At 33.5% G+C, this 27,877-nt stretch overlaps 1 protein-coding gene across 1 annotated transcript in view; it reads left to right on the forward strand.

Annotated features, from left to right (window-relative positions):
- Positions 1 to 346: 346 nt before the first annotated feature.
- The window catches only part of VPS13A (vacuolar protein sorting 13 homolog A), a gene marked incomplete at its 5' end in the record, with an annotated part of 68,961 nt that continues 41,430 nt past the window's right edge, over positions 347 to 27,877 (forward strand). The window contains 24 exons of the mRNA XM_010725764.3: positions 347 to 506; positions 1,210 to 1,304; positions 2,092 to 2,234; positions 4,458 to 4,659; positions 4,741 to 4,855; positions 7,052 to 7,188; positions 9,457 to 9,589; positions 10,392 to 10,509; positions 11,820 to 11,958; positions 14,666 to 14,744; positions 15,881 to 16,053; positions 17,519 to 17,675; positions 17,942 to 18,021; positions 18,256 to 18,315; positions 18,395 to 18,551; positions 20,384 to 20,500; positions 20,589 to 20,692; positions 21,101 to 21,268; positions 21,909 to 22,216; positions 22,902 to 23,049; positions 23,816 to 23,963; positions 25,181 to 25,305; positions 26,177 to 26,346; positions 26,991 to 27,211. Of these exons, the coding sequence (XP_010724066.3) occupies positions 347 to 506; positions 1,210 to 1,304; positions 2,092 to 2,234; positions 4,458 to 4,659; positions 4,741 to 4,855; positions 7,052 to 7,188; positions 9,457 to 9,589; positions 10,392 to 10,509; positions 11,820 to 11,958; positions 14,666 to 14,744; positions 15,881 to 16,053; positions 17,519 to 17,675; positions 17,942 to 18,021; positions 18,256 to 18,315; positions 18,395 to 18,551; positions 20,384 to 20,500; positions 20,589 to 20,692; positions 21,101 to 21,268; positions 21,909 to 22,216; positions 22,902 to 23,049; positions 23,816 to 23,963; positions 25,181 to 25,305; positions 26,177 to 26,346; positions 26,991 to 27,211 (3,457 nt within the window). The remainder of the gene's footprint in view (positions 507 to 1,209; positions 1,305 to 2,091; positions 2,235 to 4,457; positions 4,660 to 4,740; positions 4,856 to 7,051; positions 7,189 to 9,456; positions 9,590 to 10,391; positions 10,510 to 11,819; positions 11,959 to 14,665; positions 14,745 to 15,880; positions 16,054 to 17,518; positions 17,676 to 17,941; positions 18,022 to 18,255; positions 18,316 to 18,394; positions 18,552 to 20,383; positions 20,501 to 20,588; positions 20,693 to 21,100; positions 21,269 to 21,908; positions 22,217 to 22,901; positions 23,050 to 23,815; positions 23,964 to 25,180; positions 25,306 to 26,176; positions 26,347 to 26,990; positions 27,212 to 27,877) is intronic.

The following is a 27,877-nucleotide window of genomic DNA, read 5'->3' on the forward strand; positions in this document are numbered from 1 at the left end:
AAAAAAAAAAAAAAAAGAATTAAAATGTGACCTGTGTGGTTACTTCATAGCTAATGTGTGTATTTTTAATGACTCTTTTTATTGTTTCTATGCAGAACAGAACATGAAGTTGTGGAGTTGTTGTTGTTTTGTTTTGTTTTGTTTTGTTTTGTTTTGTTTTGTAGGTTTTTTTTGTTTGTTTCTCATCTTTTGGAGGAGGGAGTGAGGAGGTGAGGAGTAAGAGCTAGCTGGAAAATATACATTAAAAACCTTTGTTGTCTTAAAATTGGTTAAATTTTGCTTATTCTGTTTGTTGATAAAAGTAGTTGATTGTTATTCAACTGAGAAGAAAGAAGCATGAAGATAATTACTATGTATTTGTTCATTTCAGGCCACTAAATCTGGATGCAAAATATACAAACCAGGAACAAAACAAGATGATGAAAATTCTGGTGGCTGGTTTAGTTGGATATGGGGCTGGTCACGTGAAGATAAGGATGAACAGAAACAAGAAGTAAAGACTTCAAGTATGTGCATTTATTGGTGTTTTTTCCTATTATTGAGACTTAGTTATTAGAATAAGAGGCCCTTAAAAGCAAAATTTTAGATTTTTTTTAATGGTTAGCATTTACATTTTCCTTTAGACTTTTTTTTTTTTTTTTTAATATCACATCAGAAATGCATGTTCTAGGGGTATCTTACAATTCTTTCTGTAGGACTTCCTGAGCTGTCCTTTATTTCTGCTTTCTTCTTTCCCAGTTTTAGCAGTTGTCTGCACAGTGTAGTGTGTATGGGGATTTGAAGAAAGTGCTAGGAAAACAGTATCAGTTATTGGAATGTAAGCAATTTTACTTCCATTATTTTTGTAATCTTGCTTTTTCATGCAGTGCTTTAGAGTATGACTGACTAAAATATGAAGGCATCTAGTAAATGTTCTAGAACACAGAAATTATGCCAAAAAACATGTTTTCATTGTTAGCAAGCTAGGAAATAAAGTAGTTAAGAACAAATGTATAACCTTGTTTTAAAGCACAATGTTTTTCAAATTTAAGACTGCTTATTTTTTTTTGCTTTTAATCCTTTTCCTCAAAAGTGTATCTTAGAATGGCCTATGTTGATAGGGACCTTAAAAATCATCTAGTTCCAGCACTGCCATGGACTGGGTACCACATAGCAGTATTTGCATATTAAAGATACTTATACTGTGCTTAATCTATTATAATGCATCAGGTCTTGGAGGTCTTATGACGAGTGAAGAGAAAGCTAAACTATATGCAGCAATTGGATATAGTGAAACGGCTGTGGACCCAACACTTCCAAAATCAGTAAGTCGCAAATTATTATGTCATAAAACAATTAGTAATTTGATACTAGATCTAAAAGTGGTAGAGAATTGCTCTTAAAATTACATTTATTCAAAGTATTTGAGTAATGTCATGTTGCTTTTAAATTTTATTACTGTTACCTTTGCATGGAACAGAAGAACACCCTTAATTTTAAGAGAGTGATTGAAGTGCTTACTTTGAATATTCTGGAAAAGTTCCAAATGAAATGCTGTCTAATTAAAGTAGAATTAACTCACATAAATAGCACATTGTTCAAATTACAAAATATTTTGTATATTATCTTAAAATACTTAGAAACTTTTAAGGAAAGGGGATTAACTTCTTCAGTGGACTCTTACATTAATGAAGATAGATGGAGTAGATGAGTAGATAATGTATGAGATGATGGAAGAAACATAGTAGAGAAGAACAGCATCTTTAAACCGTTCAAAGTAGTCTTAAGCCATCTTCTTGTTAGATACCTTGCACAGTACAGTGAACTGCCTTCCAGCTTCGTCAAAAGCCCTCTTTCTCAAAATGTATTGCAGGCATATGCATTGAAGTCATAGAATTGCAAGCATAGTCTACGTTTATTCTATCCTTCTTCATCTTCATAGTGGCTGTTCGGGAATTACTTTTGTACTGTAGTGGTGCAGGCTGATTATAGCACTGGAAAAGTAGTTTAGAATGTTATTTTGGGTGTTCAGCTCTTCATAAACTGTATTGAAATTTATATGCGTATTTTATCATTGACTGTTATTATTTATTGCTTTTTCCGCTCATCTAGTATGAAGCCATGAAATTGTCTGTAAATTTAAAAAGCATGTCAGCATCAATAAGAGAAAACAACCAAACTCCCGAGTTGTTAAAATTTTCTTTAAATGAATTGAGTACAATATTTACGCAACGACCTGGTGCACAAGCAATAAGGTAAGCTTTCTCTTATCAAGCTGGTTTTACTTCTTGTGCAGTGCTGATGATGGCTAGTAGGCATTTTAAGACTCTATAACTTTTTTAATTTCTCTTTTTCATTTTTACTTGTGCAGTTTGGGACCAGCATCATCCTGCAAACAGTGGACAAAGTGAATAGTTTTGTTTTTCAAAATTAACTTCTGTGTCTTCAGAACTTGTGCCAATACAGATTTTCATCTTTGTTTTCCCAGTCCATTGTTGTTATATACAAGAAGTCCTATTTCCTTTTCTTTCTTTGATAAGTATCTCACTTGCTCCTTTTGAAACTTAATCTGAACAAAATTAGAACTGCTTATGTGGAGGCATACTACCTTGCTAATTTTATATTCTCTAGGGTCACCTATTTGGTGGATGAAGGGAAGGCAGTGGATGTGTTCTTTCTGGATTTCAGTTAGACCTTTGATATTGTTCCTCAGAGCATTCTTCTTGACAGATTATCCAACTGTAAGATAAACATTTATATTTAGCTGTGTGATGAACTGCCTTGTGGTAGAGCTTAGAGTTGTAGTAAATGGGGCTACATCTGGCTGGTTTATGGTAACCAGTGGTGTTCCTTAGTGCTCAGTTCTAGGGTCAATCTTGTTCAATATTTTTAACAGTGATGAGAATGGACTGGAGTCCATCCTTGGCAAGTCTGCTGATGATACTGATCTGAGAGGTGCTCTTGACTTCCTAAAGGGATGAGAGGCCTTGCAGAAGGAGCTAGATAGACTGGGACACTTGGCAATCAGCAGTGCATGAAGTTCAATTCAGGAAAATGCCTGAGTGACGTACTTGGGATGAAGTAATGCCACAGATGGAGATTGGAAGATGAGAGACTGAAGAACAGCCTTTCAGAAAGGGGTCTGGAAATGCTGTTGAGAGCGGGCTCAGTGCTCCCTGGCAGCTACCAGGGCAAACTGTATTTTAGGATGCCTTACACAAAGCATAGCCAACCAGTCAGAAAAGGTGATTCTCCTGCTACATTTAGTGTTGGTGCAGACTCATCTTGAGTATTACAGAAACCAGCATACTGGTTTCTGTAATACCATCATGTAAAAAGAATGTTAAAGTCCTTGAATGCTTCCAGAGGAGGGCAGTAAAGCTGGTGAAAGATCTGGAATGCATGATCTACAAAGAGAGGCTGAAGACAGTTGAATTACCTAGTCTGGGGAAAAAGAGACTGAGACGTGACCTCTTTTCTCCCTACAATTTCCCGTGGAGTCCAGATGGAAAGGGAGGTGCAAATTTTTGCTCCCTGACAACAAAACATACAAAACTGCTCAAGGGGAAGTTCAGACTAGATGTTAGGAAACATCCTTTATTTACTGTTTGAAGGTGGTCAAACACTGGAACAGGTTCTGTAGAGGAGTGGTTGATGCCCTATGACTATCAGTGTTGAGGAGGCATTTAGACAATGCCTTCAGTAATAAGCTTTAACTTTTGGTTATCCCTGAAATGGCCAGGCAGTTGGACTTGATAATCTTTGTATGTCCCTTCCAATTGGACTATTCTGTTTTAGCAGGCAGAAGAGTTCTTGGATTTTTAATTAAAGTTAATGTTTGATCCATAACAATGCTATTATCTTGAAAAAAGGGAGACTATTTCAATGCTACAGGGAAACATTTTTCTTTGAGTGTTTGAAAAGTCATCTTCACCGAAGAGCTAGCTATAAAAGAGGTGGATAGAGTGACTGGAAAAAAAAAAAAAATCCCAAATCTAAAAAGTACTTCCTTCAGATGATCCATGAGTAATGAAGCCCTTAATCTTGTTGTTTTCTTTTATTTCACTGTGCTAAAATCCTTCCTTCCTTCATCTGTATCTGTTTCTTAAGTTTAAATGCGTGCCATCTAGTTTTTAATTCTACTTGAATTTCCACCTGCATCTCTTTTCCCTGCCCTGACACTCCTCTTCATGAAAAATATATGAGATGTATTTTTGGATCTCATTTTTTATTTACTCACAGACGTTTAATAGATCAAAAGGTAGTGAAATGAGAATGAGAAACAGATATCAGATAGGTATCAAATGCTGTATCCTTAGACTAAACTATTTAATTCTGAGGTTAAGTAAAACTGGTATATTTGTTGTTCTTTTTGTTCTGTTTTTTTTTGTTTGTTTGTTTTGTTTTTTTTTCTTCCCTTTTGGCTCATTCATTCAACTCTTATCTAATTGGACCTACCTTTTTTTTTTTTCCTCCAGATTTGAAACCAAAATAACTTCACTTGAAGTTACAGGCATGACCCAAGAAAACTGTACACCCTGTCTTCTGTCTTCTCGAACAGTCTATTCAGACAATAGTACCTCGCTCTTAAGCATAATGTTTGAGACTAATCCTTTGGATGAGGGGGCAGATCAGAGGCTTAGAATAGAATCACAGCCATTGGAAATTATATACGATGCAGTAAGTAAATACTTATATAAGCTATATATCTTGAAAAATCTTTTCTAATCGACAATTTTCAATGTATTATTATTTTAACAGAGAACAATAAACAGCCTAGTGGATTTCTTCAGGCCCCCAAATGATGTACATTTAGAGCAATTGACATCTGCAACTCTGATGAAACTTGAAGAGTTTCGTGAAAAAACATCAACAGGCAAGTACTGAATTCTGTTCTGATTTGATATTGACAAATATTAGATTTTTAAGTGTGAATATATATATATCTTTCCATATGAAGGTGCCTTCACCCACATCGTAGATTTCCAACAAAATACATGATAGATGGGAAGCTTTGATATCATTGCAAGGAATTTGCTCTAGGAATTGAAGAATTTTATGTATATATCTTCCACAAATTTCTTTGTAAAATATGTCCCACACTCTGAGGTTATATTTAATATTTTTATCACTGAACACCATGCAGAATTTGAAAAAAAAAGTTTGTAATTTCTAGATTTTCTATTTTCTCCATCTGGGTGTATAAAGACCCTTAATTGTGTCATACTCTTAAAAAGCCAATATGGAGGTACTTGTCCTCTAGAGAAACGCTGAAGTTCTTTTCAGAGTTGTTGCTTTTCCACATGCTTTCTTCATTCTCAGATGAATGTTGATTACAATCTGGATTAATTTAAATCAAGACAAATAAACAATACTAATCTGTCTTTTAGTTACTCAGCATTAAAGGTCTTCCCATAGTTTCAGTTTCATCTTAATTTAGATTTCTGAATGTCTTATTCACTGTTCTCATTTCCATATTGAAATATGCTTTTGAATGAGATATGTGGAATAAACTTGTTTGAGTAGAAGCATCTTAAGCTCTTTAGATCAGAGGCATGTACAGCTCGATGTCTGTCTTTTTCTGTGGTTGGGAAATGGTGCATAGGGAAGTTTTCAAATAAAAATTCATTTTAATGGAAAAAAATGTATGAATTTGTATCTTTTAAATGTGTAATGCATTCATATTTAAATCATATCCTTTTAAAATATGAATACTGGGTAATAATAAAGAAATTGTAAAAAAAACTCAAGCAAGCACCGTGTGTGTAACAGGAGTCACTTTTATTTATCTATAGTTAGGAATGATATTGAGCATCAATTCTATCTCTATTCATTATTTCTTTTTTGACTGAATATTGTGTGACAGCAGTTCTTAATTTACCAACTTAGGTTGGGTGGATCATCATGCTTGTCTTTCTTAAGAAAAACTTCTCCAGTAGTACTGAATATAATGATGTCATAGGTAATTTCTGAGATTATTTTGATATAAATTTGCTTAGATGCAATACACTTAGCTACTTGTTATCAATGAACTCTCTGATTCTGCTATGCTTCTGTTATAATAGGCAAAGCATGACTTACCCATCAAAGACTCTTCACAAGAGTATTCCATTGCTTATGGTAGTCCAAAAGCTTGTTCTACTCTAAAATGAAAATCTTAATGGAAATTTCTAAGAACATATTGTGCATAGCTTGTAAAATCTAGACTGAGATTCAGAAAAACTGCAGTGGTAAGAAGACAAAGGAACAGTGCTAATCTCACAGGTAGATCACTGGTTCCTCTTCAGATGAGAAAACAGAATTTTATCATAGATATTCTGACAGTTGCATCATTTTTGAACAGAATTTTTGCAAGACCTTTTACTTGCTGTTCTTCAGGATGTGGATACGCTTGTCAGGAGAATCAGTGTAAACTTCAGTATTTTAGTAGTAATAATGCTGGCAGTTTGTCCAGTTTGACACTCTCATTTAGACCTTCTGGAATGATTTAATTTCTCAATCTACAGACACAATGGGTTATCTCAGCAGCTGCTGAGTTGCAGTATGCTTTCAAGCTCTTGTTTCATCTATGCTCATTATGAAGTTTCATCAGAATTGCATATACCATGTTGCAGCTTCTGCTTGTGCATTAGCATTTTTACCATCACCATGTCAGATGCTTGGTACATCGTAGAAAGTTGCTTATAATTGTTGGCCCTGAAAAAATTTGAAGAGCTTCAATATCTGTAATTAAACTTGTCAATTAGACGGCTGTAGCAGTATGGTAGATAAAGGGAAACTAAAAATCTTTCTTCATGCAGAAAGAAGTGGTTTGCTGAAAGGGATGAATAACTGTTTGTACAGAGAGTACAGGTAGGTAGAATGTACATGCACACTTTGCTTGCAGATGGTAGATTTACTCTAGTTCAGCAATTTCTACTGAAGGCACTAGTGGTCTTACTAGGAAAAAAGAAAGTTGTGTAGTTTTCCCAGTTCAATTAAAGTGAAGCTTGAATTTCTTTCATAGCTTCTAGTTCCATGGCTTTGGAATCAATTAATTTGTTTGTATTAATTAATTGTATTATTTTTTTAGGGTTGTTGTATATTATTGAGACCCAGAAAGTTCTTGATCTCAAAATTAACCTCATGGCTTCATACATCATTGTTCCACAAAAGGGATTCTATGACTGTACTTCTAGTCTGCTTCTTTTGGATCTTGGTAGTCTTAAGGTATGCATTTAGCTAATGAAGTAATTTACCAAAGATATTTGATTTTTCTGTGACTTCTGTTTCTTGAATTTATATTGTACTAACTAAGTAAATGTTTCTCTTCCAGTTATGTATTTGATATTTATTTAAAACTGTTTTCTAGTCAAGACAAATTATTGAACTCCTTGGAAATAGATTTTTTTCAATCCACAACAACTGCTAAAAATCTTCCGGGCTGCCTGCTTTTGGTGGCTCTACTTGAACAGAAGGGTTGGAAATATCACCTCCGGGAGTCTTTTCCAACCTCAACAATTCTGTGAAAATACTCCTTCCCTGGAATGAAACCACTGTTTATGCTTTTGAACTACTATGTAGAAAAAGTCTAGCATTTTTTTAATCTTATACTATTAAGTAGTAAACATTTTACTTACATGATTAAATGTTTTATTATTAATGTAACTATCATTTCTGTTACCAATTGTCTTTTTGTAGTTTAGTTTTCCTTTTAAAATAAGTGCAAACATACTGGCAATTTCTAAACTAACTTGATTAAAATTGGAGGTGAAATATATTTGAGATGCTTTATGCAAGAGAAATATGCAAGAGAAAGTATTCAAAATGATACTTTAATACTTTAAAATCATGGAAGACACCTCCTATATACTATTCTTAGTCTTCTTACTCGGTGGTTGAATAGTGTTCTTCCAGAATTCTTTTGCATGTAATATAGGTAATTTTATTTGTTTTTCATTCTAGTCTGGATAAGTATGATTCTGCTATTTAATATTTATTTAGATTGCTTTGTGTCTTTTTAAGATTTTTTTTCCAGAGCTTCAAATCTTCCTCAAGTAAAGTAAACTTCTTTGTCTTTGCAACAGGAGAACTTTGTGAACATGGTGATTTCTGTTAGTCTATTTAAGGTGTTTTAAAAATTGGAATTAGTGGAAAAAAGTGCTTTGTAGATATTAAAAATAGCTCATGTTTGCAACCAATTAACTTATTTCAGTAACTGGTGATTTTACCAAGTGATATGGAAGCTCTTCTGGATGCTGGTTATTAATAGACACTTTATGGCATTCACTATGTATATATGATTTGGGTGCTTGAGACGCCCTCTTAGACTGAATGGTGTGTGGAGAACAGCCCATCTTTCTCCGCTCCACCCATAGGAAATTATTCTCACAGTGATAGATGGAATGTTATGTTTCAAAAAGAGAATGCAGTAAATATGTCTGAATGTTTTCTAAAAAGGTTGACAGACAGAGAACACAAGAAAACTCTGTCTAAAATAAGGTACTGTATTAGGGTTAGTAATCCTGTATTCACATTGAGTGATAAATGCTTAAGTAAGATGTAGAATGTTTGCTGGATGGGTATACTTAATATGAGTCTGATAGTTTGCTTCCCTCGGTGATGCAGTCAAGGCCTGTCAGGCAAAATATCATGAAACTAAAACTGTACCTAATTGCATAGATATCTAAACTTAAACAAGATTAATGGGGCAAAATTAATGTGATAATTCTGGATGTTCAATCCACAAATATTACTGTAAAAGTAGTCATAGTTCAGTAGCACTGAAAATGAAAAAGCTTTCTTAGACACTGTTTAAATGAATTTCAGTCTTACAAACCTTACCTTGACCACTATCCAGATCTCACAAAGAGATATCAATATAAAAGTTATTCAACATTTTAAGGATGATGACAGGCACATGTCATTGAAAATAGTGTCAGAAAGGGCACATAGAAACGTAAGATACCAGGGAGGTGTAGCCATCCCAAAGTGGTGTCAAAGGAATATTTTCTGATATTAAAGTTAAGACACTAAACATTTTGTATCAGTAGCTTAAAGCCTCTTTTCTGTTTTACTTTGAATTTAACTCATATTTAACAGGATGAAGCCATGATTAAACTGAATAGGATTTTAAAACAGATTAATTATCACAGAAAAACAATAATATTTTACATACAGAAAAGTGAACAGTTATTCTACTGATTATAAAATGTTTGACACCTAATGCTCTGGTAAACAATTTATGTATTAAAGGAAATTAAATTCCTTCCATACAAAACATGATATGGAACTTCATGAGGTTAATTTTCTTTCTTTCCTTGATGAGGAAATGATGTTAATATTTTTCTTTCTTTTATTTCCTATGATATTTTTAAGACTGTGCTCATATAATAAGAACTTAAATTTAATATTTTATTGTGGTAGGATCAAGTATTTATAGAACTAGGGGTTTGAATATTTTGATAATGATTTCTTCTTTCTGTGGCTATTTTTAAGATGAAAAGCAAAAGTCGTTCTGATATATCAGGACTTAAGGTGGGACAAAGCAGTATTGAAGATATAATGTCAAGAGCTTATGACAGTTTTGATATCCAACTCACCAGTATACAACTACTTTACAGCAAACATGGTAAGTATTCATAAAGGTAAATCTACCTTGATAGTAGTTGATGTGCCTTTTTTTGTATTTTTAACTACAGCAATGAAAAATCTTTGGGATATGCTTCTTTTAAACTTCAAACATTCAAACTCATATTCTGAGAAAATGTTATGACTTCTAGGTCTTAGATTTTAACCGAACTTTCATTAAATTAATGAACTTATACTAACCCCCCTATTTTTTAAATACTCCAAGGTTTCTTATTTGTTTTCGTGCATAATAAATACATACTTTTGCTCTTATTCCAACAGGTTAATTAATTTATTTGTGGTATTTTTCTTCAGTGCCTTTTCCTTGCTTCCCTCTAAATTAAAAGAGGAAACCATGAATACTTGTAGGTTTGATCACTGTGTGAGGGTAAAGAAAGGATCAGAGTCCTTTACTGAAGGAGCCTTCTATTAGTAGTTTGGGAACTAACAATGTAGAATGAGTCAGAACCAGAGAAGTCTAAAGCATTTAATTCTTAGCCCTCTGGATCCAGAGAGGAATCTAAATCTTGAGCTTTGAGTACAATGTATGTTAAGAATTAAGCCCTTAGAAGCGCTATTGTTTGGGTAGGTGTCTTGATGTGAATAATGGATAGTATTAAGTACTCTTGGGTGTCTGAAGTCCTCAATCTTTGTAATATATGTATGTTGAAGAGATGTAGAAGAGATATATAACATGAATGTTTAACAATATATATTTTTATTAGATCCTTGAATCTGTAAAACTTGTAGTGAGAAGAAATACATTTGAATGTTTAAATCACAAGATTTCTCTACTCTTCTAGATGAGAACTGGCAAGAGGCTCGCAAGCTGAAATACTCATCTCAACATATCTTGCAGCCCTTGGATGTAAAAGTGGAATTTGGTAGGGCTATGGTTGTCACTGATGCAAGAATGCCCAAGTAAGTCTTTTTCCTATTTTCAAATTTTACAGTAATTTAAATTTTTTAGGTGGGAATAAAAGAAAATCAAGTTTACCTTTATTGAGAAAAGTAGAGAATAGATCTACAAAGTTGCCAGATATATATGAGGTAGAATGTTATATAATTATACAACAAATATTTTATTAAATATACTAACACTTGTGCTAATTCAGTCTCTTTCTGATAGCCAAATTTCAATCCTCACGGGAAATACTTAATCCTTAACATATAACTCTCTTATAAACATCACAAAATAGTTTGAAAAGTAATATGCTGTCTTATTCCTTTACTTTCGTTTAGATTATCTATTAAGCTTGTTTATCTGCTGCAGATCTCTTCTCTAGAAAACTTTTCTTAATGTATTGACTGTGTAGATAGGCTTATTTAGGAAAAATAACTTAAGGAACTTATTTATTTATTTATCTCAGAAGATGCAGGTTAAAAACTTGATATCTAAGACCACTGCGTCAAAGAATTAAATTTTTTTTTAGAAGTATCCTAACTAATGCTGAAAATCATTTTTGAATCATTTGAAACTACAGATGTTTTATTTTTGGTTGATTTTTAACTCTCACAGTTCAAACATTTAGTACTATGTTGATTGCTCTAAAAATAGCACTTCCTATTTCTTTCCATGGAAACTACAACAGATACAACGAGCACAATAATACTATTAGAGCGGATTCTCAGCTGAGTAACTCTATTTTTCAACTTGACTATGCATTTTCACAGTCTATCAACAAGAGCTTGCATAATACTGCTCTCATAAATATCTGCATCAGTGGAAATGACCCACTGTTTCACAGTTTCTATGAGAGTATCATTGCTCAGAAAACATTGCCCATGCCATCCAACTTTCTCTGTGCTCTCATCCACTCTTTTGTCTCCATTAATGTTCAGCAAGTGTTCTTGAATGTTAGTGGTGCCATTTTTTCCACATGGAAGACTTCAAATGCACAGCTTTGTTTCATACGCACTTCCATGTCAGATGCCATTTTGTCAGGCTGCCCTCTGCTGCCATCTGTCACATGGCAACAAAATGTCTCAGAATGTTGGCAGGAAGGTTCAGCCTACTACTGTACAACCAAGTACTAGTAACAGTATGAGAGTAATGGCCTCAAGTTGTTCCATGGGAGGTACAGATTATATATCAAGAAAAGTTTCTTCTCAAGTGTGGTAACACATTGGAATAGGCTGGCTAAGGAAGTCATGCAGTATATTTCAGAAGAAAATAAATGTGAAATTTCAATGAAATGTTTTTCAGTTATCAATGATTAATTGTCTAACAGGTTCAAGCTGTCTGGACAGCTGCCTTTACTTTCTGTCCAAATATCAGACCAAAAGCTGAAAAGTATCTTGGAGCTAATTGACAGCATTCCTAAAGCAGAAAGTAGTCCTGCTACCAGCTCTCCTCCAAAAATAACTGAGGTAAGGCTTTTAAAAATTATTTCATTGATATTAATTGGAAAAATAAGTTTCTACATTTATCAAATGAGCAGAATGCAGTGGAGATCAAGTATTTATTTTGCACCTCTTGAAAGTCATAGCCAGTTCTATGAAGTCATAGAAATTTTTCTTATTATCTAGTATGTGTTTATTATGATCCTTAGACAGTAGTTATGGAATAGCTATCAAGTTGCTGTTTTGTTTTAAAAAATGTATAACAAATTAGTTCTTTTACTACTCTGGGAATTACTTTGTAATTCTGATTGGTCTTGAATGTATGTGCTTACTTTAGTTGAACATTAGTTCAATTTTACCTTCGAACTTACAGATGTACTGTAGTATTACAGAATTTGGGTTCAGCTGTTTTGTTTAGAGAAAGGAATAGCTAAAACTTTGCAATTTTTAAAAGTCTGCAAGCTATATGAACTGAGCAGCAGTTTAATTTTAAAACAAAAATAAAAGTAACACCTAACAGTGGGTAATGTTGGCTGAACAGTGCTTGCTTAATGAAGGTCTTATCTCTTACTGCTTTAGTTTAGCTGACTACACAGCCTCTCACAGCTTTTCTTTATTCAGTTAACGTTCTTGAGTTAGGGTCAGTTCTGTCTTGTTTTTTGTAAGGGTTAGAAATGTGGAGTGAATTCTGTCTCTAATTCCTCACTCCTTTCCTTTAATGAAAACATTTGGAATCAGTATTTTATGTTTTGTTGTTGTTGTTGTTGTTGTTGTTGTTGTTGTTGTTGTTGTTGTTGTTTTTGAGTCAAAGGACCGCCAAGAATCTATTTTTAACTTTTGATACCGCCTGTCTTTAAGAATATTAGAAAATGAACTCAAAAGTGCTAATTTTTATCATCACTCTAATCTGCATGATCTGGCTATGTTTATATATTATTTATTATATATACTATATATTATATATGTCCTATCGTACATACATAAATATCAAAGACAAAACTGGGCTATCTATGATAATGTGATTTTTAAATACTACTTGTTATTACTATTTAATCTTCTGTGTATTTGATTCTAAAGGAATAATGGTTTACTTCGAGGGATATTTTTTTTGGAGGTTTTTTCAAAATTATCTTTCCATCTTCATTTATTATACAAATTATTCTTTTTTTTTTTTTCTGATGGCCACTACTGTGACTTCTGGTGTTGTTTCTCTGGCTTATATTAGCATAACATTAAATAGCAGTACATGCACATGACTAGCCATGCATACCTATTGAAAATGTATGCAGAGTGAGCTTTGTAATTCCTGCAATCTTTTAAGTGGTAACATGAATACTCTAGCTAGTTCTGACCTACTGTTTTATTCTTCATGTGCTTTGGTATCCTCAGTCAAAAGTGATGATAACCTCTGCTATTTTGTACAACTAATCACTGAAAAAACTGTGAAACTTGCCCTTTACAGTTTGAAATAGTGGAGGAATTGTTATTGCAGTGCAAAAACAGATAACACTTCTGAACAGATCTTTCTACATCTTTGCACTTTTGAAGTTTTTCTGCTTTGTGTGAAAGACTTTTTCTATTATTTTGATACCGTGGAGTTAAGTCTTACAAACTATTCTCTATTTACGAAGTCCAAGTCTTACAGATGAGACACAGTTGCCAGACTCAATGCATGTACCACTTACAATACACTGAGTAAGGCTAAATTATGTAGGTGTTGAAGACTGGGAGGAAAGAATGGAAAGACTTTTAGAATGTGAAGAGTAAGATGAAGAATGGAGCATTGCTAATCTGTTGGAAACAATGTTCCTTCAAACATAAGAATTTATTTGGCACAGAACTTCATTTCTGTAAGATACCGAGAGCTACTAAATAAGTATGACTGGTCTTATGTATCAGTACTACTGTCATCTGTACTATCGAGCCCAAGGTAATCAAGAGTGAGTGTTCAGACAATGAATATGTCTTCCTTATTTTAATATCAGTGCAAGATCCATCTATGCTAAGCATGTGGAACATGCAGAGGAGTGCTTTTTTAATGTGGTTCTGCTTTCTGAGGCTCTATGTGAAATCTTGAGCAAACTGCTTGATTACCTTCTCTAATTTATTTTTTTTCTTTTCAGAAATAGAGAGAAGGTTCTTGTTTCTGTTTGTCCATGTAGCAGCAAAACAGTGACATTTCACATATTTTCAGTTACTTCTCTAGGTTGTAGGCAACTGTGTCTAACAATTTCATACCAATAGAATTTGCTTCTCGAGATATATGAAGAAACTTGGAAACAAGTTCTGTCTGGTGTCCTGTTTTCTCTAGCTTTTTTTCTTATTACTACCACTAAGTACTGTGTGATTTTTATGAAGAGCAGCTAGTCTTTGGAACTAATTCTCTAATTTTGTAAGGTACTAGGTTTTATCTTTCCTGACTTATCATATGGTGTCTTGTTTTTGTCTATTTTATGATCTGTGAGACACGATGTTTGAATCTCTTCTCTTTGTTTTCGGATATATTCTTTCTGCAGCAATTTAATATGTAAAACCCACTGATTCTGCCTTTAGTCCTTATTCTTTCCCATCCTTTTAATTATTAATAACATGTTCCATTGCACTGTAAGTAAGACTACGTTGTAAAATAAGACTAATTTCTTTAAGTTGTAAGGTTTCTACACAGTAGCACATGTGCATGTATAGCATACATAAGGAATTCATGCAAAAAATGTTATGGTCTCTCTCATTTCAGGCTGCAATATCGCCCGTGCTTTCCGCACCACATTTATCACAGCTTCCTGTTTTGGATCTTCATTCATTTGCAGAGTCAGGTAACACAGTCTATTTTAGAGTTCGATTTAATGAACTGTTCAAACTAAGTTTTTAAGTTCATATGTGATTCCATGTCGGATGCCATTTTGTCACACTGCCCTTCTGCTGCTGTCTCTTCCATAGCAACAAAATGTAGCAGGATATTGGCAGCAAAGTTCGACGTCTACTGATATACCACCAGCACCCACCTCTGACATCATGGTCTAATCAAGTAGAATAGGAAGCATTACTTTTGAAGCAGCCTTGTAGTTTGCAAACACTAGTAAAATTATCAACTAAGCAAATTGTTTCTGCTGCGAAATATTCATATTCAGTCTCTGTACAGTGTGCATACAGATAGGAAATGTCTTCACATTTCTTGTACGAGTTCTTTTGAATGCCCAAATATAAAGTGCCTCACTTCTTTAAATTAGAATGTGATGAGAGTGAATACTGCAACAGTTAATTTGATAAAGTGATAACCAGTTTGAGTGAATCAGCTTTGGCTTTTATATTATATTATGCATGTATCTGTGTGATCATTTTAAATGAATCGTATTTTTCTGCCATCTCCCAGACTACTGGAGATTTTTAAAGTGTAGAATTTATCACCCCATGTCCTATGTTCATTTATTTCAAAAGAAAGATACTTGTTCTATGGGTCTTAAATTTCAATAATTATGGTTTCTAGGTGAAAGGAAAAAACCTTATAAGTCCATCACTGTAATTTGTCATTGTAATACTTCCCTAATAAAGTCAAATTGATTAAAGGTTTAGTAGTTCTTATTTCATTCAAACTGCATGAAACCAGTACTCATTTCAGAAGGCATATTAAGCTTTCAATGCACACTGAAGACACTGTGAGATACTGTGCTTTTTCTGCATATCCAGTACTGATAGGATGCAGGCAAAGGAGTTGATGAGAACTTGTTGGTGATTTATGATGATTATATAGTGGGAGCTGTACATGTTGTAAAAAGTTGTGGAGGCAGGAACAGAGGCAATTATAGAAACAGACTTAGCTGGTTGCTAAGTGACAGGCTGGTGGTTTTCCCATACTTACATATCTAAATATTTATAGATGCAAACATAAAAATCCTAGGTCATAGTGGTTATCTAAAATGCTTATGTAACGTTGTTGTCAATTAATCTTTAGAATCAGAAGAAGAATTTTATGATGCTCTAAGCAGTCCTGTGGAAGATATGCCATTTTTTGAAACGCCGTCTGCATCCCTCAAACGAGGTAGCAGCACAAGACGAAAAAAACTAAATAAACAAGAATCTTTAAAAAATATGACAGAACTCCAGCTGAGGTTTGAAGTAGCAGAGGTAAAGTTATAATTTTCTCCAAAGCACGCCTGAACTGTAGCTCTTCCTCTGTTGCTGCGTTCATGAATTCCTGTTTGAAGGAGTATTGATTTCCTGTTTCTGTTCTGAAGCACTCAGAGTTTTCTTTTCTTCATCTTTGTCTGCACTGTCTTGACTTCGACTTTGACTTGGCAGGGCAAGGGGAAATGGTTTTAAGTTGAGGAAGGGAAAATTTAGATTGGATATAAGGAGGAAGTTCTTAACAGAGAGAGTGGTGAGGTGCTGGAACAGGCTGCCCAGAGAGGTTGTGGATGTCCCATCCCTAGAGGTGTTCAAGGCCAGATTGGATAGGGCCTGGGCAGCCTGGTCTAGTATTAAGTGTGGAGGTTGGTGGTCCTGCAGGTGGCAGATGGGTGGGAGATTCATTATCCTTGACGTCCCTTCCAATCCTGGCCATTCTGTGATTCTGTGACTTAACTGCTTTAATTTCCAATTCATTTTGTCACTGAATTTCCTTTTCCTAACTATCAGTGGAAGGTGTGGGGGGAAGTAGTATTATTCTCTATGCAGTTTTCTGGAGGTACTTTGACATCTCTTGACATCTTTTTTCTCCATTTGCTGCCGAGCTCACTGGGAAAGACTCATTAAAGTTTTCTCTCATACCAGCACCCTATCTTTACCCTCTAATTTTTCTCAGTTTCTGTTGAACTCATACTCAAACATAACAGATTCAGTATGATGTGTTTTGTTTTATGTATTATTTTCACATGTCCAGACTTGAAAAAGGAGTATTTTACCTAAATGCAAGACATTTGTCATGCAAGACAACTGACTATATCAATTGGTCTGACAAAGAGTTGTGGTCTTACAATAAACATTGCTTCTTTAGACCATCTTGGCTATGGCAATATTATTGCTGCTGTACAGGAAAACCATAAAAAGTCAGTTAATTTTACAAATTCAATTTTAGTGTAAGGTTTACAGAAAAGCTTCAACATAACTAGCATGTTGTCCTATGCACTACATTTATAAATGTGTATTTAAAAAACTGAAGATCTTTTGCATGACAAAAAGATTTTGTTTAAGAGCTGGTCTAAGATGTATTTCACATTCTTCTCTTCTAGAAACATTTCTAGCATTTCATAATTTCTAAGAAAGTGATACCAACATGAATCTCTTAAGAATCACCTATCTCTCCATTTGTTGGCTTTATTGTTTAGAATTGTCAGGTTTGGTTACAATTTTTCTTATTTGCAGAGAATGTTATATGGAAAGGAAGATTGCATGTCTTTATATTACTTGTATGTATATTTGAAGATTTTCTTAAAATAGCAGAAAACTGTATTCTATCAGTTCTCCTTGTTGAACTCTTTTAGATCATTTGCTATGTAAAGTTGAATGATCAATATGCCTATCAGTAAAATGTATGTAAATATATGATAATAAGTGGATAATTCCTTTAATTTTTTAATGTATTTTTTCATAGGTCTTAATAAAATTATGCCGTCTTACTGTCAATTCTGAGACTCCAGTGCTGCAGCTTGAGGTTGTAGGGTTAGGCACTGAACTTAAATTAAGAACATTTGACATGACTGCAAGTGCTTTCCTGCATGAAATTTGCCTACTGTGTCCAGAGTATATGGGTAAGATTTTATGTACTGATTAAAAAAAAAAAAAAGATTCGTAAATAACTAATTAAACTATGAAAATGTCTTTAGAAAGCCTAGAGGACATGGTTTTGTCAGCTGAGGAATATTCATTTGCTAAATTAAATGTAAGAGGGGAAAGAAGTGAAAAGAATAATTCCATTAATAGTTTGGTAACTTTGAGTGGTTAAAAGATTTCCAGATAACTTATAAATCTCTTTTCTTTAGGAAAAAAAGTAATGCATGTTTTTCTCTTTTTCAAGATGATAATGACAAACCAGTTTACTTAGTTACTACTTTGGATAATGTAGAAGATGATCTTCTCACTTTGGAGTACGTAAAGGTGGGAAAACAGCGGACTTTGCTTTTGAATCATAAGTAAATCACAAACTACAGTATTTCTGAGAAATGTTTTTTTCTTACTTACTCATTTCTTAATATATTGAGTGTTGTATGCATAAATCATTCTAGTCCCTAAACAGATTAACTTAAATTTCATGAGCTGTAAATTGAAATTTGAAAACCTCTCCTGCTTATTTCACCTGTCTTTCATATATCTGTATGTTTGGTGAAATAGGCTGATATTAATGGACCAGAATTGAAGACTGCCTATCAGAATGTTCTACAGAAAATAAAGGTATGATATCCTTTTAAAAATGTATTACTCCTGTTTTGGGGACAGGAGTACATTGGATAAACATAATTTATTTTTTCAGGTAAACTTTTCATCTCTCGATGTTCATTTGCATACCGAGACTCTCTTGAATGCTGTGAACTATCTGAACAGTCTTCTACCCAAACAAGAAACTAAAGTTGTAGAAGAACCTGTCCATGAGAAAACAGAGGACAAAAAAGATGTTCTTAAAAAATTAAGTACGTTTCTTTAGTCTTCGTTGGGTCTTTTTTGCTCCTTTCTCTTCCCTCCTTTAAGCAAGGAAAAAAACAGACATATTTTCTATCTTCTTAAGCTTGTCAGAAATTTTTGATGTGAGAAATTTAGTTTTAAGATATTCTTATTTATCCGCAGCTTTTTCTAATTTTGTTGGTGATAAGAAATTAGCAGTATGTTACAGACTAGCAAGAGTATACTGTTATTCCTTGGCTGGAAGAGTGTAGTGGAAGGAAATTAATTAATTAATTAATTAATTAAGAGAAATGCTTTAGCTCTTTACACTTTCTGAGACGGAAGAAGTACTAAGCGTATTTCTTAAATTTCTTAATTTCATTTAATTCTGAGAATCTTTATTGAATAGCTAATTGATAATTATCACATTTCCAGTGGTGTTCTGACATATGATATGTATTTTTGCACTGCAGTGCTTACACATAAAAGGTTCTTTCAAAAAGTAAGGAAATAAAGAACTGGTTGAGTTAGAAAAATATAGCATGAACATGAAAACTTTTGTTCATAAGTGTACTGAGTATATTCTAGGCAACTTTGTGCTTCCTCAGTAATTTAACTTTGTAACTTTTCACACTATCATTTTTCCCATCATAAAAGTATTTAAGCTTACTGGGAGATTTAAAATTTTTGCTATGAGTTTCTGTTAATATAATTCACTTATATCAGTTAATGAGATTGAGATGGTACCCATATTAGAAAAAGAAAAGGCATTCTTTTGTATGCACATCATTTCATGGAGTTTGCATAATTATTTCCCATATGCAATATGAAATTAGTTTTGTTAATGTTTTAAGCATTATTAAAAGGGAGGTAATAATGATCTCTGGCAAAACAAGATATTAACATAACAAAAGGAAAATAAGCATTGTAATATTTAATTTTTTGAGGAAAGCAGGCAAAGAAGAGAATACTTGCCTTAGGACAGATGAGAGTTCAGTTGGAGTGGAATAAGAGGAAAAGCAGTAATAAAGTCATTCAGTATCTGTCAGATGACGGTTTAATGATTGTTTCACCAATTTGTTAAGACGTTTATTTTCTCAGTTAATTCCTTGAAGGTGTTTTGTAGGACTCTATTGAACAACAAAACAGATATAAAAGCTAGAAAAATTCTTCTGTGTAAAAACAAAAAAAAATCTTCCATTTAACTGTATTTTTTGTTATTTCTGTGTGAGATTGTTTTAATTTGTGATGGTTTTTAATTTCAGTTATGCTAAGGCATGCTTGGATACAAGGTACATTTGTGTATACAAGGTTTTCTGTGAACTTAAAAAGTTCTGTTCTGTGACTTACTAAGCTGTGAACAGAAGATACAACACTTCTCTATCTTTGAACCATTTTGCTATGCAAGCAAATACTGAATTGCTTGTAGTTTTACAAAACTATTGCAGGCAAGATTAAATCATTTTCCATATAAAAATTTTTCTATAGAGATTCTGTAGTTCAATTGCTTGGTCATTCCAGAACTGAACTAAAGTTAACGCGTGTTACTGAGGGCATTGTCCAAATGTCTCTTGAACATGGGGCATCAACCACTTCTCTAGGAAATCCATTCCAGCGTTTGCCCTTACTCATGTTAAAGATGTTAGTAGGCGTAACTAAAATCTGAAAAGACTTGTAAGGGACAGCAACAAAGTAGTTTTTCTTTGCCCATTTTCCTCCTGTCCTTGCTACTGTGAGTGCTGTATGTTTTCCCAACAATGTAGACTAGGGTTTTGAAAATGGATATTAAATTTTACATCTCTTGCTCCTCCTTCAAGAAATGCTCTTTTTTTTTTTTTTTTTTTTTTTAAATTTCCTGCAGCATCAAAAAAATCAAAGAATGAAGACGTTATTGACCTCAATATCTGGGCGGATTTATCCTGTTTGCGTGTCTTTATTAGAGAGAAAAAACACAGAATAGCTGAAATTCACATTGAAGGTAGGAACCAAACTTAAATCACAGAGGTATAATTCCATATGTGGAAGAGCCTGTACATTTTGTGGGTTTTTTTTGTTTTTTTTTTCAGGTCTGGATAGCCAAGTGATCATGAGAAAAACAGCAACAGAAATAACCGCAAAACTAAAAAACATTGTTATTGTGGATTCTGATGAGATGGCACTATATAACAAGGTATACATTTGCATCTATCATTGATTTCTGACTGGTTTATAAATGCAAAATTGAAATTTGTGAAATTTTTGTTTTAAATGCTCCCAGTAAACATAAAGAAAAGTTTTGTTCTCTGTAAGCAAATTTATTTGAATCTCTAGCCAGTAAGAGCTACACAAAAATTGATTTTGTGGAACCTTGATTTCTGATTACTCAGTAGGTTCAATCAATAGAATTATTAATGATGAGATTCTAAATTAATATTTTTAGCTATTTCAGAATTGTTTTTTTGTTTGTTTGTTTTTCCATTTACTGTTAAGATATTTAAATTAAAAATGTCTTCAAAGTGTGAGTTGCTATGTTTTACTTTGGAATTCGTATTCTCTAGCATAAGTTTTTACACTGAAGATGCTCTACTTTCTTCTTCAGGCTCTTTACATCACAGGAAAAGAAGTCTTCAACTTCAAAATCATATCTTACGTAAATGCTACGGATGGTATTGCATACACAAATATGGATGTTGTTGACAACCGTGTTTACTTAACTGTTGGTTGTATTCAAGTAGTTTTTGTCAACAAATTCTTTTCTTCTATTTTGGTGAGTTAAATTTTCCATTTGCTATTTTTTAACATGGAAATGCCATTGCCAAAGCTATGGAATGATAAAGCATCCAACATGGGATAGTGTCCATTTTGTGTAAGAATACTTACATAATCTCATAAAACCTTTGCTGGAACTGTCCTTGGGCTATCAACTTCACTCTAGTTTTGTGGAGTGGATGGCTAAGCAACGATATCTGCTAGTATTGTTAGGCTTCTATTTCTTTAAGTGATGTAGCAACTTCTAGATATACATACTGTTCAGGGTTGTTTAGTTTTGGAAAATAAATATTAAGCCATGAAAATAAATGCCTCCTCCATAAACTCTGCCAAGTAAATCTATCCTTTGTACTCCAAAAGAGTATATAAAACATACAAGTCTAGTTGTAGGGTAATGCCTGTTGCCATCTGATTTACGAAATATTAAATATTGATATTTATTTTTATATAGGCATACTGTATATTGTATTTTTGAAAGATGATTTCAAAGTTACCCTGGGAAGGAATTCAGAAAAACTGTAGCAAAAATCTATCTTAACATGATCTGCTATTTAAAATAGAGAGATTTCATATTTTTATTTAAAATTCTAAGATAAAAATACTATGATAAACCTCCCAATTTTTGCATTTTTTTCTAGGCTTTTATAAATAATTTTCAAGCTGCCAAGGAAGCTCTTACTGAGGCAACAGTTCAAGCAGCAGAGAAAGCAGCTACAGGTGTGAAAGAGCTAGCAGAGCGTAGTTCTCGTTTGGCACTAGATATCAATATTAAAGCACCGGTTGTGATAATTCCACAGTCAGCAATTTCTGCAAATGTCCTGGTGGCTGATCTTGGTCTAATCACTGTAAAGAACCGATTCTTTATTGCTAAAACAAATACTCGATATAATCTCCCACCTGTTCTTGACTCTATGACGGTGAAATTGAGTGAACTGAAGTTATACAGGTAACGTAGCATAAACATTTATCAAATTCATGTAGTTTTTGTGGGACATTTCAATAGAAGAGTTTTGAGAATTTGTTATTAAAATAGTTAATGATGGGCTGTTGCTGAATGCACTATTATCTTGACACATAGCAGCAAAGAGTAAAGATTTTGTAAAAACAGAAATTATAATTTGGGAGAAATAGAAATCTACACATTGAATAATAGACTTACGAATTATTCACAGTGTTGAGACAGGTTAAACCTGTTTACAAATGGCTAGTTTGATGCTGCTGGATTTCTTTAAAAGTTGTACTTAGCAGGAAAGAAATTAAACCAGATGGATGTAATAAACAAATAAGTAGAGAATGAGACAACACAGGGGATAAAGAGCAGGAGAGGAATAGGAAGGAGATTTTCAAACAAAGTTCTAAGAGAGAATGGGTTGCTCTTCAATGAAGACCTGTGAGGAGGTCATAACATGCAAGGAGTTAGTATGCTACATGCCTGGACATATGCCTGAAGACTCCTCCCTGCTAAGAAAGCATGTTTAATTGATGGAATAAAGCTTAACCAGAAATTTGAAGAATAGTGCACTCAATTATTTTAAGACTGGTTTACAGTACTCCTAAATAAGATTAGGAAAATGAGTGTAGGAATGTGTAAATATACTGTGTCAAGATGACAGAATTTTGTTTCTTCGCAGGTCATGCTATGAGCAGAATTCTTTGCAAACTGAAGTAGAGCTGCTGCAACCTCTCAATCTGGAAGTAGCTGTTGAACGAAATTTAGCTGCTGCATGGTATAATGAGGTTCCTGATATTGAAATATCTGGACGACTCAAGCCTATGAATGTAAGCAGTTAGTTTTGAAAACAGCTGCTGAAATACCTATGGAAAATAGATATTCTCCTGTCCATAAAAGCCTATGATCCCTAGATTATTATTTGGTCTAAAAATACATAGGTAGAATTGGATTTTGTCACTTCATATGGAGATAGGAAGTGAATAGCTTTTTGTTGTGATCTAAGAACTGTAATCTGCGATTCTGCAGACAAATTTTCTGCTATTGCTATTGTCAGATAAAAACAACTATGCTTTTACAGCCTTGTTTTATGTCTTTCCATCTTTATAGGATTCAAAACATGGATTTATTAGTCCATTAATCTGATGATCATCTTCAGAATTCACACCTACAACAAGCTTCAATCTGAGTTAGGGCACATGCTCATTTAAATTAAGCATCATAAGATGTAAAGCACATCAGCTGAAGAAATAAACCAATTGGCTAAGTTAAAAAAAAAAAAAAGTAACTCTTACTGTAAAGTACCTTGTGACTACATACATTTAACAGTTTTGAGCAACTGTATGTCAAACTGTGTGAATGCCTTCTAACATACAATTTTTAAATTGCAGAAAAAAAAATAGTGGGAAGAAACGAAATAATATGTGAACTACTTTTGATTTCTAGAATTTACATTGAGGAATTATGTGGATTTGAGAAATATTTTACTTCGTTCTTAAACTTGGTTTATTTATATCTTTTAAAAACTTAGATTTCAGTTATCAAAACTTTAATGGACAGAGATGTTCTGAGTTCAATAACAATATTTTTTTTAAGCTAATACTCAGTCAAGAGGACATTACAACAATACTGAGGACACTAAATGAAAATATAGGTGAAAGCTCGGGTGCATCACCACCTTCACAAGAACTGAAAGATACAACCAGTCGTAGTGATATCCGCAGTACTTCAGAGCACTCTGCAGGTAATATTTTGTATTATTGAGTGCTGCTTAGCATTTTTACATTTTTCTTTCTACTTTTACTTTCTATTAGATTTACCTTTATAAAAATGTGCTAGATTCCGTTGTTTGTAACAGAAAGCCTTTATTATCTGGACGCTGTGTTTTGAAATATATTCAGCCACTAGGAACAATGGGGCTGCTGTAGTAAATCTTGTACGATATAGTACTTTTATGTAAGGACTGTCTTGTGCTCACTGCATTACTGCCAGAAGAACATAAAATTTGGTGTTGGTAGCATCCCACTTCGGGGAAGTTGTTCTATTAGTCTTTTTTCCGTGTATCCTGATTCTGTTGTCAGTAGTATTTTTAAACTGTATGTCTTTTCATGTTTGTAGAACAGAACAAAAATAGTCCAGTTGGAGGGGACCTATAAAGACTGTCTAGTCTGACTGCCTGGCTACTTCAGGGATAACCAGAAGTTAAAGCATATTATGCAGTCTATTGTCCCAAAGCCTCTTGAACACCGACAGCCATGGGGCATCTACCACCTCACTAGGAAACCTGTTTCAGTGTTTGACCACCTGCACAATAAAGAAATGTTCCCTGAAGTTCACTCTGAACCTCCTCTAGTACAGCTTTTTGCCTCTTGTGTGCCCTCTCATTGGTGACAAGGAGGAAGAGATTGTTACCTCCCTCTCCACTTTCCCTCCTCTTTGTAGAGTACAGTAAGGTCATCTCTCAGCCTCTTTTTCTGTCTTCCTTTTCTTGAACAACCTAAGTGCCCAAAGCCACTTCTCAGAGTATGTGCCTTCCAGGCTGCCATGGCACTGTGATGATCTATGTTGAGCCTAATTATGACATTGCTACAGTTGTCTCTATTGAGTAGGAATAACTGACCATAAACTGTTCAGCACATACTCAAAAACAAAGCAAAGAGGGTTCAGAAATTGTATTTTGTGGAATATTTATTTACACAATAGAGTATACCATTAAGGGATGTTTTACATCTTTGTCTTAAAATAATCAAAGTTGTACGTGGAAACCACAAAAAGAGTGTTTTCTCAAACGTGTGTGGCTTTGCCAACAAGAATTGGATTGGATTTAATTGAAATGGATTTACATGTGGAAGAATAGGGAAGCTGTAATCTCTTCTAGTCATTTGTCAGAATATATTTTTTCTTATTTGCTGTCAGCAAATAAGTTCTTAAATATTGAAGTGTTCTTCTGATTTCTGAAAGGTGTAACTCTTGTGACATCAGCTGTGGTGGAATTGCATTCACCTGTGAAAATAAAAACAACACTAAAACTGGATTTCAGATTCGACTCTTTGACTTTAGTGTTATATAATTCAAATTCAAAACAGGTAAGTATAATTTTGATTACATGGAACAAAAAAAATATGTAGAGTCTTTTAAGTTAATAACAGTAGTATTTTAGTTTATCTGCAAAGAGTGATTTCCAGCAGTAGTAACAAACAAAATATAAATAACAAACTATTATTTTAATTATTTTATTAATTATTTTATTAATTACTTTAATCACTTGTCAAGGTAGAGAATAAAAAATCATAGCACATCGTATCTGGCTGGAAGCTTCTGTATCTTCAAGTCTGAAAGCTCATCTTGATAGAAAGAATTTTGGGGGGAAAAAAAAAAGAGGGCTATGTAGACTTTCTTCTATTGATACATTCATGTGTGAACATATTAATCAACTTGTGGAGAGAGGCCTTTAGAATTTGTATCTTAGTATGAATGCCTATGTCCTCTTCTTGGTTTAAATTTATAAAATTTGTCAGCAAGTGTCTGACTGGAAGTTTGTTAGTAATTTATTGTAAGCTTGTAGTGTTTTGTACTGGAGCTTGAAAACTTCTCCTGTATCTGGCTATACAGTGTGTTTTTGCATAGGACAAACTTAATTTCTCACATTTGACATTTCTACGTCTACTTTGTAATTTTTAACGTAAAATGGCAAACCATTATAAATTGTATATGACAGTTCTACTTTCTCTTAAACATCTCCCCTTCATTAATGTAATCTTACTCTAGCAATCCAGTAGAAAACTGAAGCTTTGTTTATGAGGAGCTTTCTCAGTATATTATTGATTTTTTATTTTCTCTTTTGTTTTACTACTGAGTTTATTTAAATTGTTAGAATTCTTATCAAATAAAGTAATGTGTGTAATTTCGATTTCCTGTAAGCAAACATACAAATGTATTTTCACTTCATTTACACAGGGTACAAATTTGGATCAGAGAGATGATCTTTTGAAGCTTGCAGAGTTTAAGTTGCTGTTGATGTCAGCCGCTGTGAAAATGTTATCAGATGGCTCAATGAATGCTTCGGTCAAGTTAGCAGACTGTACATTAGATGATGAAAGACAGGCAATCCACAAGGCTACACCAAGGTCTGTGTTTCAACATGAAATACTATTTAACTGGAGTTTGCCCAAGAGCTGCAAATATCCATGATTTGCATCTAGTGTTCTGCTAAATCAGCAGATTTTTTATAAGAATAGTCCTTTATGTATGTGCTACAGTTTCTGTACACATGAAGAAGATCCATGTCCTTTTGGCCATTTCTTCCTCACGGTGTTTGTGAGAGACCAATATAAATGCTATAAACAAAATTTGGATATGAAGTGGCTCAGTGCAGGTGGAAACAACTTTTACTTTCATGTTTAATAAAACAGTGGGGAAATAATACTAAGATTACTTAAGTTTGTCACTCTTTATCAAGTAAAAGTGCAACACTTTCATAAGTCAGCAAGTAATTGTGATGGTTTGATTTCATTTTGAACTGTTAAAATTATAAACCTCTTTAATTGCTACTATGTAGGAGTCCTGTCATTTTTGAAGTTTTGTAGAATTTATGTTCATGTTGATTGGATTATTCTTTAAAGCATTGATTATGCTATAAAGTTTTCAGTATTACTTTTTAAATTCAGTCTTATTCAAGTTTTGCAGCTGGAGTGAGATCCTAGATTATCTTTCAGTTATTTGTGGTTGTTTTCTTATTGTTTCGCTGAATGCTGTCTTAATGGTCTTTCAGGATGGTGGAAATGAAGCACGGATTTGAAAAGAAAGTTATGATGGATATAAGCTATAAGCAGGGGAGAGATGGCACTGTTCTTGATGTGATTGTTCAAGAGATATATCTTTGTGCAAGCATGGAATTTCTACTTACAGTTGCAGATATATTCCTAAAAGCTAACGCAGAAAGTGCTGCAGCACAGAGAAATCTCAGGCACTCCTTACCTTTAAAAGAGCAAGGTATGTGCTGGAAATAGTGAAAAAAATTATATTTAAATATCCAGTTACTTTCAGTATTTATAACATTCTTAAAATTATTATACTCTTTTCATGTTATTTCCATTATCTATGTGCATAGAGCAGCTTTTTTTTAACCATTAATGTTTCCTTCTTTGCAATAAAGAAATTGTCTCATGTCCCTCAGCCTTTACTTATAAATGAAATTTATAAGTAGGATCAAAAATAGGAACAACTAAAAATATGTTGCTACAATAAAGTGAAAATGACAGTTAGATTTGACAACCCTAAATTTGTTTGATTGTCTTAGCATTCTCAATGAATGGTTGAATTCAGCCCAATAGCTACTCAGAACTATTGTCGTTTCATTTGTCCATTGATTTGCTCTTCTCCATACATCACAGAAAAAATTTCTAACTTGAGTAATCAATTTAGAGTCCAACACTATAAAGAGTATATCTGACATTAGAAATAATCATTAGAGAACCAGAACTGGTAATGGGATTTTTAGGCTTCTGTGCCTCAGAAAATTCACATCAAATCTACAAAGCTAGTTGTCGTTGATTTTGTTTTCCTGCACCATAAACCTTAGCTGATCTTGCTGGTAAATCTTTAAAACAGTTCTAATGTTATAAATAAAAAAGAGATGTAAGTAACAACTGTTTAAGC

The sequence above is a fragment of the Meleagris gallopavo genome, chromosome Z (genome assembly GCF_000146605.3).
Source record: "Meleagris gallopavo isolate NT-WF06-2002-E0010 breed Aviagen turkey brand Nicholas breeding stock chromosome Z, Turkey_5.1, whole genome shotgun sequence".
Lineage (NCBI taxonomy): Eukaryota > Metazoa > Chordata > Aves > Galliformes > Phasianidae > Meleagris > Meleagris gallopavo.